This window comes from Chanodichthys erythropterus, chromosome 4 (genome assembly GCF_024489055.1).
Source record: "Chanodichthys erythropterus isolate Z2021 chromosome 4, ASM2448905v1, whole genome shotgun sequence".
In the NCBI taxonomy this organism is placed as follows: domain Eukaryota; kingdom Metazoa; phylum Chordata; class Actinopteri; order Cypriniformes; family Xenocyprididae; genus Chanodichthys; species Chanodichthys erythropterus.
The window spans coordinates 37,012,350-37,024,231 of record NC_090224.1 but is presented as its reverse complement, the minus strand read 5'-3'; the positions used below and the strand labels follow the sequence as shown (position 1 = coordinate 37,024,231).

Here is an 11,882-nt window from a genome sequence, read left to right as displayed (position 1 = left end):
ACTCTCCCCTTCATATGGGATAATATATTCCCTGTGGGAAGACATTTATGGGCAAATGCAAGATGTGAGAGAAATTGCATTTAACAAAAAGTGTGGAGCAAGTGCGAAACTTGCAATTTATTTGTGAGCAGTCTGAATAAATAGATAGTGCACAAGAGAGGGAAAGCAACCAAGAGGGATATGATAACGTCATTTATCATGATGACCCCACTTTCCCTGAGGACCTGCATTTGAGTCCCACCCTGTTCAAACCACACAATCTTTTGTCTGTTTATTTTAGAATGGGCTGCAGCTGCTGGAACTATTCCTATTACTTTTATTCCCATTAGTGTGAACATGGCCGTTTCCCTCATACATTATGTTCTTCTACAAAAGGTACAGTAAAATTATTTATCTTAAATAGGAAAAAAAAAAAAAAAAAAAAAAGAGAGAGAGAAAATAAACTCAGAAAGAGAGCAGAATTTGGGAAGGCAAGTTTTAGGAGCTGCGACATTCATTTTTGGATTTTCATATCTGTTTGGTTTACGTTTCCTGGAGACATAATGATCCTATCTCACTAAATGCAAAGCACAAGCGGATCACATTGGGTTTAAACCAATTCCTTTTCTCATTTTCCAACATTTAGCTTTCAAAATACCTGTGCGGTTTTCAACCCTGACTAGAAAAGAGACCAGACCTCTTTGTGTAATCTATACATACATAACCTGTGCTAGTCCATACAGCAGACACAAAAGAGAACAGGAATATGATTATTTACAGACCATGGATCTCTCTTCTGTATCACTATAAATCTTTGTAATATGTACATATTTCCATTGTCCATGAGCAGGCTCAGTTGGCCTGAGCGATGCGGGAGTCCGAGCCGATGAAGTTGAGCATCGTCTGGACTAACTCCGGCAGATCGTAGTCGTGCTTCCAGCCCCAGTCATTGCGGGCGTTTGAGTCATCGAAGTTCATGGGCCAGCTGTCAGCTACGTAGACAAAAACAAGATCACACTCAATATTTTGCACCATTTATTTACACCAAATGTTTGCCGATGGTTCTGAGGCTCATACCTATGGCCTGTCGTACAGAGTCGATCTCATATGTGACCTGAAGGTCGGGCAGCTGTTTCTGGACCTCGTTTGCAAGTTCCTCTGGAGTGAAGCTCATGGCATTGATGTTGTAGGTGCGCATACTGAGCGTTTCCGCCGGCGCCTCCATCACCTCCAGCGTGGCTCGCAAACAGTCATCAATGTACATCATGGGCAGCCGTGTATCTGGCTTCAGGTTGCACTCAAACTTGCCGGCCTTGACGGCGTCGTGGAAAATCTGCACGGCATAGTCTGGAAAAGCCAAAATAAACAGACTTTCGTGACTTTTTTTTTTTTTTTTTTTTGGCCAGCAGTCTCGACTGACGCTCATCTAGCTGTAACAGTAAAACAGTAACAGCTGTTAAAGTACTTTTCAGGTTTTCACATGTGACTTCAGGCAGTTGGGGAGGTGTGGTTCAAATAGCTGGCTTGCATTGGTGCAGGCTATCAGTATATCTAAAAATACTTGAAGCAAACAACACCCCGTTTTGAGCATGTGCCAGTTGCATAACTTCATTTACGTACGTGAGCAAGGTCATGTGCAGGGCCTAAAACTAAGGTTTTGCCTCAGCTGCCAATGGCTGGTGAAAATGGCCATAAATATATATATACATATATACATATATATATATATATATATTTTTATTTTTTATTTTTTTTTAAACTGTTTTTGCAAAATCAGGCAGTGAAAATTCACAATTCTCTATTCCAGTTTCGATACCAGAGCTAAACCTACTAGCCTTACTAATGTAAATTTAAAACATTATTAAAGAAAAGTAAACAGACAGTAATAAAATAAGAACAAATAATCAAATTACAAGCATAAGCACAAATAAATACAATATAACAAATATACAAATGAAATAAACAGCGCTTATGTTTTTCAGGTTGGTCTGACAGTAGATTTCAGGTACAGAAATTTAATAAAGTAAAGAAATGTAAACATTCTTCACTGTATAAACTAAACATCCATTCATTATTAAAATTACAAAAGTTATTCAGTCAAGAGCAGTGAGTGATTTTGTCTTTGTCCTTTGTTGTTCGATTAACATTAAAAACACAGACAGCAGCAGGAATATTAGGCTGCTGTCACTTTAAGAGCGAATGCACAGATCTAATATACTGTTACACATGTGTTTACTTTCTCAACTGTTTACGTTCACTTAAGACATAACTGACTATTTACTAGGATTTTTGAGTGAATTTGTGCACAAGAAGATGTGAAAGAGAGCAGTTTAGTAGCGGCTTTCTGTGCACGTGCTTTCAAACAAAATGAGCACCCTTACTAACGCTTAAATATTTAAATTGTCAAGGCTTAATCTTTCATGATGATGCAGCACTGACCCGTCAACTGTCCCAAGCATCGTTCACGTTCATGCATTGTTATATAAAAATTTTACCTGCCAAATGGCAAGTAACAACGTTTTTATATTCTCGCCAATATATTTTTACTCGCATTTGGCAATTGGCGAGTGTTAATTTTAGGCCCTGCCTTTGTGATTCATTTTACATTAACATTAATTTTGTGCCAAGTATACTACAAATACATTCACATATTTATGTGCTAAATAAAAATACCCTGCAATTGTACTTTTGGTATACTAAACCAGTATACTTAAAGTCTGCTACATTGGAACAACTCATTTTGTACTTAATGCACTTTAATTGGGCAGAAGTAGTGCTGAGGTCCAACTAAAGATATACTGAAGTATATTCGAATGTGCTGGTGCACTGTAAATATCATGCATTTAAAGACTGATATTATATAAAGATCATAAAATCCTTATTAATAGTGATATTAAAACACTTTTAGGCATAATATTAAGAAATGTGCATCGTGCAATAAAGAAATACTCCAAATAAAGTCTTAAGTGATATGTCAGTAAATATGTTAATGGATTTGAAGTGTACTTAGTATGAAATAATTGGTATAGGTTTTTTTTTTTTACTAGGGTTGTCTTTTGGCAAAAGTTCAACATACCTGTCGTGCCACCGCCGGGCTGCGAGTCTGCAGAGATGATGCCGGGATACCGCAGACAGCGGAAGTCAAGGCCATAGCGGTGGTGGTAGTACTAGGGAGAAAGAATCATGGGTAAAGATTAACATTCTGAGTGACAAAGCCCAGAAAACAGGTGAAATACTTTTCATATGTACTGAAATAACGTTCACCCGTGTCTTACCTCCCCCATGAGCTCCGCATGGACTTTAGAGACGCCATATATGGTACGTGGTCTCTGCACACAGAGGTCAGGTGTGGGGTTTCGAGGTGAAGTCGGTCCAAAGGCACCAATGGTGCTGGGCACAAAGAGCCGAAGCCCGTGTTCTGCTGCAATGTCTAGGATGTTGTGTAGTCCTACAGGGGGAAAAAAACATTTTAAAATTTATTTACATTTTCAAGTTAAGCTATTTTAATAGTAAGATCAAAGCAGCTGAGAATAAATAGAAACACTATATATCTTTCTGAAATTCTAAACATTTTCCAGTTTAAAAACATCTATTAAAGTACTTCAATGAAGTAGATTATTATGAGAAGTATAAAGAATGTTAAATCTAATTGTATTGTCTAAATCAGCCACTAACAAAACATGGTAAGGCACTGCGCTGCGTTCAGGCTTTCTAAAATCTGACCTGTGATGTTGACTGCTCGTGCCAGTGCCACATTCGATTCCCCGACGGCACTTAGAAGAGCACTGTAATGCACTAACCAGGTGATCCTGTTATTTACTACGATCTCTCGTAAGTTCTTGTAGTCCAGAATGTCAGAGTAGATGAAGGGTCCTGTGTGGAAGTGGTTGAGAAAAGTTAATCGACATGTCAGCATGTTCTGTCAAAGCTCTGTGCCTTGAGTATTGCATATGTTAAAAAGTTTAACTGACTGATAAGAGGAAAAAATGATTACGCGGATTCATAACGCTCCGAAGCTTCCTGAAGTAGTGTTTTGAAGTCGGCCATCACTATATAAGTCGTTATTTAGTTTTTTTGGCACACCAAAAATATTCTCGTGGCTTTATAATATTAATATTGAACCACTGTACTCACATGAACTGATTTAAATATGTTTTTAGTACATTAATGGATCTTGAGAGAGGAAATGTCATTGCTGGCTATGCAGGCCTCACGGAGCAATTGGATTTCATCAAAAATATCTTAATTTGTGTTCTGAAGATTAACGAAGGTCTTACGGGTGTGAAACGACATGAGGATGAGTAATGACATTATTTTCATTTTTGGGTGAACTAACCCTTTAACATATGGAAATTATCAATTATCCTTAACAATAACTTTGCTTTAAATGGATATGGCTTATGTAAGGTAATGGTAACAAACCCATAGAGTCACCTATAGAGAACTAATAGAGAATAAAGTTATATATATTAAGAAATCATAAGCTTTCATTTGAGATGAACAAAAGACGTACCACTGTGAAAGACGTTGCTTGGTGGTTTCCTGATATCTGAGAGGATCACGTTGTTCTTTCCAAATCGCTTCCTATGAAAGAGGAACAGTTTTCATGTAAAAATTAAGTTGCATCTGAAAATGCAAAAACTTAACCGATTTTACTGTAACATACATACCTTAAGAGTTTAGCGAGCCCAACACCTAGTTGCCCAAGGCCGCCTGACAGAGAGAGAGAGAGAAAAAAATGAATGATGAAATATTCTGCAAAAAACACAGAAGGGAAGTCAAGAACCACCCTTCTTAAAAACATGCTAAAACATGGTGAGAATTACACAAGTGCCTACTTTTTAAACAAAAAGACGCATTGATACGGTCATTTTCATACCTGTGATGAGAACTTTGGGGTGGTCCGTCTCAGAGAAGGACACAGAATGAAAGCTGGCATCAGATCCGGAGGTGACCTGACGCGGGGAAAAGCTGATGTTGCGTATTGCCACCGTCACAGGCTGACATCCACACGCAGGGGCCAGCAGGGCCTGCTTCGCCACCTTACTAAGGGCTCTGACGACTGGCATACTCAGTTACCTTCAAAAACAAAAGGATAGACAGGTGTTGAGAATAGTTTGAACGGTCATCATTTACTCACCATCATGTCCTTCCAAACCTGTATGACTTTCTTTCTTCTGTGGAACAATGATGTCAGCCTTAGTCACCATTCACTTACAGAGCATTTTCTTCAACACAATGGTGGTGAATGGGAACTAACATTGTCATTCTGCCCAACTTCTTTTTTTTTTTTTGGGTCCATAGAAGTAAGTCATACAGGCTTGTCTATATATAAAGGCTTTGGATTGACATTTCGAGTCAAATATTGAACATATGTTTCTTACATCAAACTTAATCACAGGATACTGAGTCCAGGCAATTTAAATACGTGAAATCTAAACAAATTTGAATGAATTAAATCTAGTGTAATGCGCCTCAAAGTTCATCTTTCGTTTAAGTTCATCCAATAAACTAGATAACTCAGTACATTTCCAGGTTGTCATTGTCGGACCTACCTTGCAAACGTAAAGGCATGAAAGGAATGAAGGATGTAATTTGAGTCATATTTATACGACCCCGCCTTCGTCGCCAGCCAATCAGAACGCGAGAACTGTGCACGGGCACCGCGCCGAGCACTGTGGCAAGAAGCCGAACTCATCCTTCAACCTGACCTCTAAAGACTTCATTGTGCCAAGTCTGTGCGGACTGTTCTGTTCATGTCCACTGTTTTTGCTGAACAATACCATTACACACAACCAGAGCCGTATATCAGCCGGTTTGATCTTGAATGGAAAGGTCAGTCAGTCTTCTGGGAATTTAGATCAGTTTCAACTGGTTGTAAAAGGCTTTTCCATAGGGTTAAGTTACACCGTTGATATGGCAAGCCGTTTTAGCATTTATTCATTCTCAAGATATGAATTTTTGATATCAACAATTAAATTTTCAGTAGTTAAATGCTAATTTTTGATCTCAAGAATTACATTTCCATTAGTAAACACTAGAATTCTTGATATCTGTAATTGTATTTTCACTAGTGAAATGTCACCATAGGCTGCCATTCAAATTCAATTGCTGATATCAAGAATTGATTTCTTACTAGTTGAAATTCCAATTTCACATATCAGAAATACAATTCTTACTAGTAAAAATGCAAATTTTTGATATCAATAATTCAATTGTCACAAGTTGAAACATCAGTTCTTGGTATCAACAATTGAATTGCTACTAGTAAAAATGTTCATTTTTGATATCTGAAAACGTATTTCTGATATCAATATAATTTCAGATATCTAAAATGGCTTTCTTACTAGTAACAATCACATTTATGACTAACATTGTCACTAGTCACAATCAAAGTATTGATATCAAAAATTAACATTGTAACTAGCAATTCAATTGTTGATATCAAGAACTGACATTTCAACTAGTCACAATGTATTTATTGATATCAAAAATATGATTTTTACTATTAAGAATTATATTTCTGATATGTGAAATTGGAATTTCAACTAGTAACAAATAAATTCTTGATATCAACAATTGAATTGTTACTAGTAAAAAATATTCATTTTTGATATCTGAAAACGTATTTCTGATATCAATATAATTTCAGATATCTAAAATGGCTTTCTTACTAGTAACAATCACATTCACAATATCAGAAACTAACATTGCCACTAGTGACGATCAAATTATTGATATCAAAAATTAACATTACTTCAATTGTTGATATCAAGAATAAATATTTGCACTAGTAACAACGATTATGACTTTTACTAGTAAGAAATGTATTTCTGATATGTGAAATTGGAATTTCAATTAATAAGAAATCAATTCTTGATATCAACAATTGAATTTGAATGGCAGCCTATGGTGACATTTCACTAGTGAAAATACAGTTACAGATATCAAGAATTATAGTGTTTACTAATGTAAATGTAATCAAAAATTAGCATTTTAACTATTGAAAATTCAATTGTTATCAAGAATTCATATCCTGAGAATGAATAAATGCTAAAACGGCTTGCCATATCCATGGACATAATCCTGGTTGACTTGGCTTGGTTCATACTTTATCCTGGGGTTAGTCATTAATCCTATGTAGACGTGTTTCGAGATTGTAACCCCATATTAAAGTTCTTATTTTCTTATATTAGACTAAGACAGCACGCGACGAGCACGCGCGGACCCTTATTAATAAATCTGTGCACAAATATCGCCACGTAGGCCCACTTATATATTCACATATCATACAGACAACATAATACGGTCTCTTCATAACCCATTTAACCAGTCTGCTGCCGTTTTTCGCCATTTTTATCCGTGTTACTCGGAAATGGAGACTAAACTGCGAATATTTAAAGAGATGAGCACTTCAATGATAGATTGTCTGTTGCTACACAACTCGCTGTATCATTCTTGTGGCTTTGCCACTTCATTTCGGCCAAGTAGTTTAATAACCCAGAGTCTAAAGCAGTGTTTCAAAATGACAGTTATCTAACCCAGGGTTAAATCTAGCCTTTATAGCTGTAAGGCGGACTATGTGAGGAACGTGAGCAAAGTGACGTGCTCACGACGACGACACCCATGAATGAACGTCTTAAAATCATTTTCTTGATTTATATACTCTATGTTTCACATAAACCCCTTAAATTTTGTATACTATCGTAACACTAAAGGGAAGTCTTAACGAGACAAAATGAGGAAGAGACAAAGACTCTTGAGCTTCATTATTTAGGCCTACTAAGAACGATAAAAGCGATTCAGCAGATAATGTAAAATAAACAATGAACTATAATGCATTTTATCTTTCTAGTCAATGCCAGGAAGGTTTTAATTGCAAAAAAAAAAAAAAAAAAAAAAAAATCAATCGATTTCAGTAAATGAATTCACTCACCTATTGACTCGAATTAGAATCAGCGATCTGGCCAAAAAACGTGTTTTTCAGGTCTCCGTGAGCAGCTTTATCTGGTTTCCGTCACTGATGCTCCTTCGGTATCTCCAGTATTGCATCAGCCCCGTGGAGGCTTTATACCCGCAGCGCAAGAGGCTTTCAAGAGAAGCCGGCTGCGCCCTGATTGGCCAGCGCTGGAGGTGAGGCCCTGGCCACGCCCCCCTGACGTCTGTAGCACTGAAACATGACGACTGAGGGTCTCTTCAGGGTGGCACATGTTCAACCACCCTCTTTGATTATGAGAGGGGGGTTGGAAAGTGAGAGACAGAAAGCGCATAGTAAAGAGATGCATTTTGCATTTCTTGTAATAGATTTTGTAATCTGATACGGAGGATCAAACCTACAAACAATGAGAATTTAAATTTCTCTAAATTTAGTAAGATTTTTAAAGTCAGCATGAAACAGAAGTTGTGATAGTATTTGTGACGTATATCCGAGTGAAACGTGTGGTGAGAAATCCAGTCCCCCACAGGAATTTGGTTTCCTTTAGGACCCCAAATGATCCCATTGGTTCAATGGGTACTTTTAATGGGTAGTATTTTTAGCGCCTGATTATAATTCATGCAAAATCACATTATGATTTATATAGTTTAAAATGCGTTTTATTGAGCATTCATGTCTTTTAAATCACATGGTTCACGTATACTAGTATATAACTGAAGCTATAGGTTGTGAAATCAAGCATTTCTCGTACTGTTTTTTAGTTAGCTTATGTACAAGCATAGCATACATCTACCCTATGGGGTATGCATCGACGTCACTTTCCCGCCGGAACGCGCTCCCTCAGCTGGACTGAGTGGCAAAAGAACCTGCTGCGTGACTGGATTTAATGGGGAAAACTGCAAAAACGTGAGTAAAACAAACGATTACATTAAAGGTTGGACTCGAAAGTGTTCCTTACAACTTGTCAAATAAACCTAATCCATGGATATTGACATGCAGCCAGGAGTCGTGTTTCCTGACATTTATATGTGCCTGATTTGACGCCGGGGAAATACATAAAGCAAATCTGCCTGTGAATATTTTATATATCATCCAGCCCTAAAACTTGTCAGTGTTTATTTAAAAACACCCAATTATGCAGAATATAAGATAGTAGATAGAGAGTTGTCAACACAATATATAACAATAAAATATGATTTTACCTCAAAATCCAACATTTTGACACAAAATGATGCAAATCCATGTTTCTCTGCTGGAGTCCAGCTGTTTCTGTGAATTGCAGCGATCCATTTGCTTCTCTTTTCTGTAGCTTTCGGCAGTCTGTAAAATTATACCTCAGATTTCTTGTTAAATCTAATTGTACAGTCAATTGCAAAGCTCTTTGCCACTTTGAATGTGTTTTGTGTGTTTTTTTGCGACATTCACGCTGAAAACCAATGCTGCCGCTCAGTGGGCGTGACCGCAGTCATAACGGTCAACGGTGACGTCACATGCATACCTAGCAGCTTAGCCTGCTAGCATAATATATCAGGTATGTTTTTTGCTTCCAATATAGTTCCCAATTAGATTGGGCTTCAGCTTCTCGAGGAAGAAAATGTAGGGCGGGACTTGATTTTGTCCGTCGGGATTGATTGGATGGTTGAGCCATTGCTGTGATGTCATGTGACTGACAGATTTCCCCGCCCTCGAGCCAGTAAACACATCATCAGAGATGTCGCTGGAAGAAGGAAGGGAAGATATTTTGATTAAAAATTAAATGGATAGTTCACCCAAAAATAAAAATTCTGTCATAATTTACTCACCCTCAAAACCTGTATGAATTTATTTATTCTGCTGAACACAGAGGAAGATATTTTGAAGAATGTCAGTGACCAAACGGTTGGGACGCCATTGACTTCCATAGTACTTTAAGAGGGCACATTAATTAAATATAAACCAGTATAAATCAGCCTTTTTTATTGTTTCTGCTATTTCCTCCCAATGCTTGGATGACAGGTCAGATCTATTACAGGTTATGGTCAGCCACACACCATCAATATGAGTAAGCTTTCCTGTAATGCTTCAAGGCCATTTCCTCTCAAATCAATCAATTCTTTACCCTGAAAATCTATTAAAATCTCAATTGCATCACTCCAGGTGTATTTATGAGGCTTCTCGATTTAAGAGATCAATATTAGGACAGATGTGTTGTGTTGCAGGTCATGGAGCAAAAGAAGGACAAGTCCTCCTCTTTCCACAAGGTTAAAAAGCATCTTCCAACATAGTGAATGAGTAACTTTCAGTTGTTTGTCCGAGGGGTTACTTCAGGTCTGCTACCGTCTCTGTGAGCCTAATGTGTTTATTAGACATTGTTTTTACAAAATTAAACATTATTTCCAGTCATTGACTCTGGTCATCGTCACAGCTCATGAGGTCCTCTATAAGGGGCATTTGAAACTCAAGTACACGTATAGCTGCATTAGGCCCGTCCCCCAGGAAATAGTGCTATGCTCCTGATAAAGAGCAGGGGAAGCACACACGTTTGTGTGATGAGAGATATGGTGCACAGCCAGCAGTTGTATATGCAGCATATGCAATGTGAAACTGTGTTGCTGTTAACCCTATAAACTCTAAGATATATCACATACACTGATCAGACATGACATTATGAGCACCTTCCTAATATTGTGTTGGTCCCTCATTTGCTGCCAAAACAGCCCTGACCCGTCGAGACAGGGACTCCTGAAGGTGTGCTGTGGTATCTGACACCAAGATGTTAGCAGAAGATCCTTTAAATCCTGTAAGTTGTGAGGCGGATCCTCCATGGATCGGACTTGTTTGTTCAGCACATCCCACAGATGCTCCATTGGATTGAGATCTGTTATGCATCTGTTATGCCTGATTGTGTATATATACAGTAGAGTCCAAAAGTTTGGAACCACTAAGATTTTTAATGTTTTTAAAAGAAGTTTCGTCTGCTCACCAAGGCTACATTTATTTAATTAAAAATACAGTAAAAACAGTAATATTGTGAAATATTATTACAATTTAAAATAACTGCGTACTATTTAAAAATATCTGACAAAGTAATTTATTCCTGTGATGCAAAGCTGAATTTTCAGCATCATTACTCCAGTCTTCAGTGTCACATGATCCTTCAGAAATCATTCTAATATGATGATCTGCTGCTCAAGAAACATTTATGATTATTTTCAATGTTGAAAACAGTTGTGTACTTTTTTTTTCAGGATTCCTTGATGAATAGAAAGTTCAAAAGAACAGCATTTATCTGAAATACAAAGCTTCTGTAGCATTATACACTACCGTTCAAAAGTTTGGGGTCAGTAAGAATTTTTATTTTTATTTTTTTGAAAAGAAATTAAAGAAATGAATACTTTTATTCAGCAAGGATGCATTAAATCAATCAAAAGTGGCAGTAAAGACATTTATAATGTTACAAAAGATTAGATTTCAGATAAACACTGTTCTTTTGAACTTTCTATTCATCAAATAATCCTGAAAAAAATATTGTACACAAATATTTTGTACAATTGTACACATTAAATGTTTCTTGAGCAGCAGATCAGCATATTAGAATGATTTCTGAAGGATCATGTGACACTGAAGACTGGAGTAATGATGCTGAAAATTCAGCTTTGATCACAGGAATAAATTACTTTGTCAAATATATTCAAATAGAAAACAGTTATTTTAAATTGTAATAATATTTCACAATATTACTGTTTTTACTGTATTTTTAATTAAATAAATGTAGCCTTGGTGAGCAGACGAAACTTCTTTTAAAAACATTAAAAATCTTAGTGGTTCCAAACTTTTGGACTGTACTGTATATATATAATATATATATTCTAGAATAGATACCATTTTGTTTGCTTTTTTCTCTGTAGCACATGTACCACCAGTAATTAGACCTTATCAGTCATTATCATGTTGCGCTGATAAGACACTGTCAAACTGACTACTGGTA

At 36.9% G+C, this 11,882-nt stretch overlaps 1 protein-coding gene across 1 annotated transcript; it reads right to left on the bottom strand.

Annotated features, from left to right (window-relative positions):
• Positions 1-398: 398 nt before the first annotated feature.
• On the bottom strand, positions 399-8,060 carry tdh (L-threonine dehydrogenase). Its single transcript, XM_067384863.1, has 9 exons — positions 7,916-8,060; positions 4,859-5,058; positions 4,650-4,692; positions 4,493-4,563; positions 3,703-3,852; positions 3,255-3,427; positions 3,056-3,146; positions 1,057-1,326; positions 399-971 (listed from the first exon to the last, which is right to left on the bottom strand). The coding sequence occupies exons 2-9, from the start codon at positions 5,046-5,048 to the stop codon at positions 832-834; spliced, it is 1,128 nt and encodes a 375-aa protein (XP_067240964.1). The 5' UTR covers positions 5,049-5,058; positions 7,916-8,060; the 3' UTR covers positions 399-831.
• Between the last annotated feature and the right edge of the window lie 3,822 nt (positions 8,061-11,882).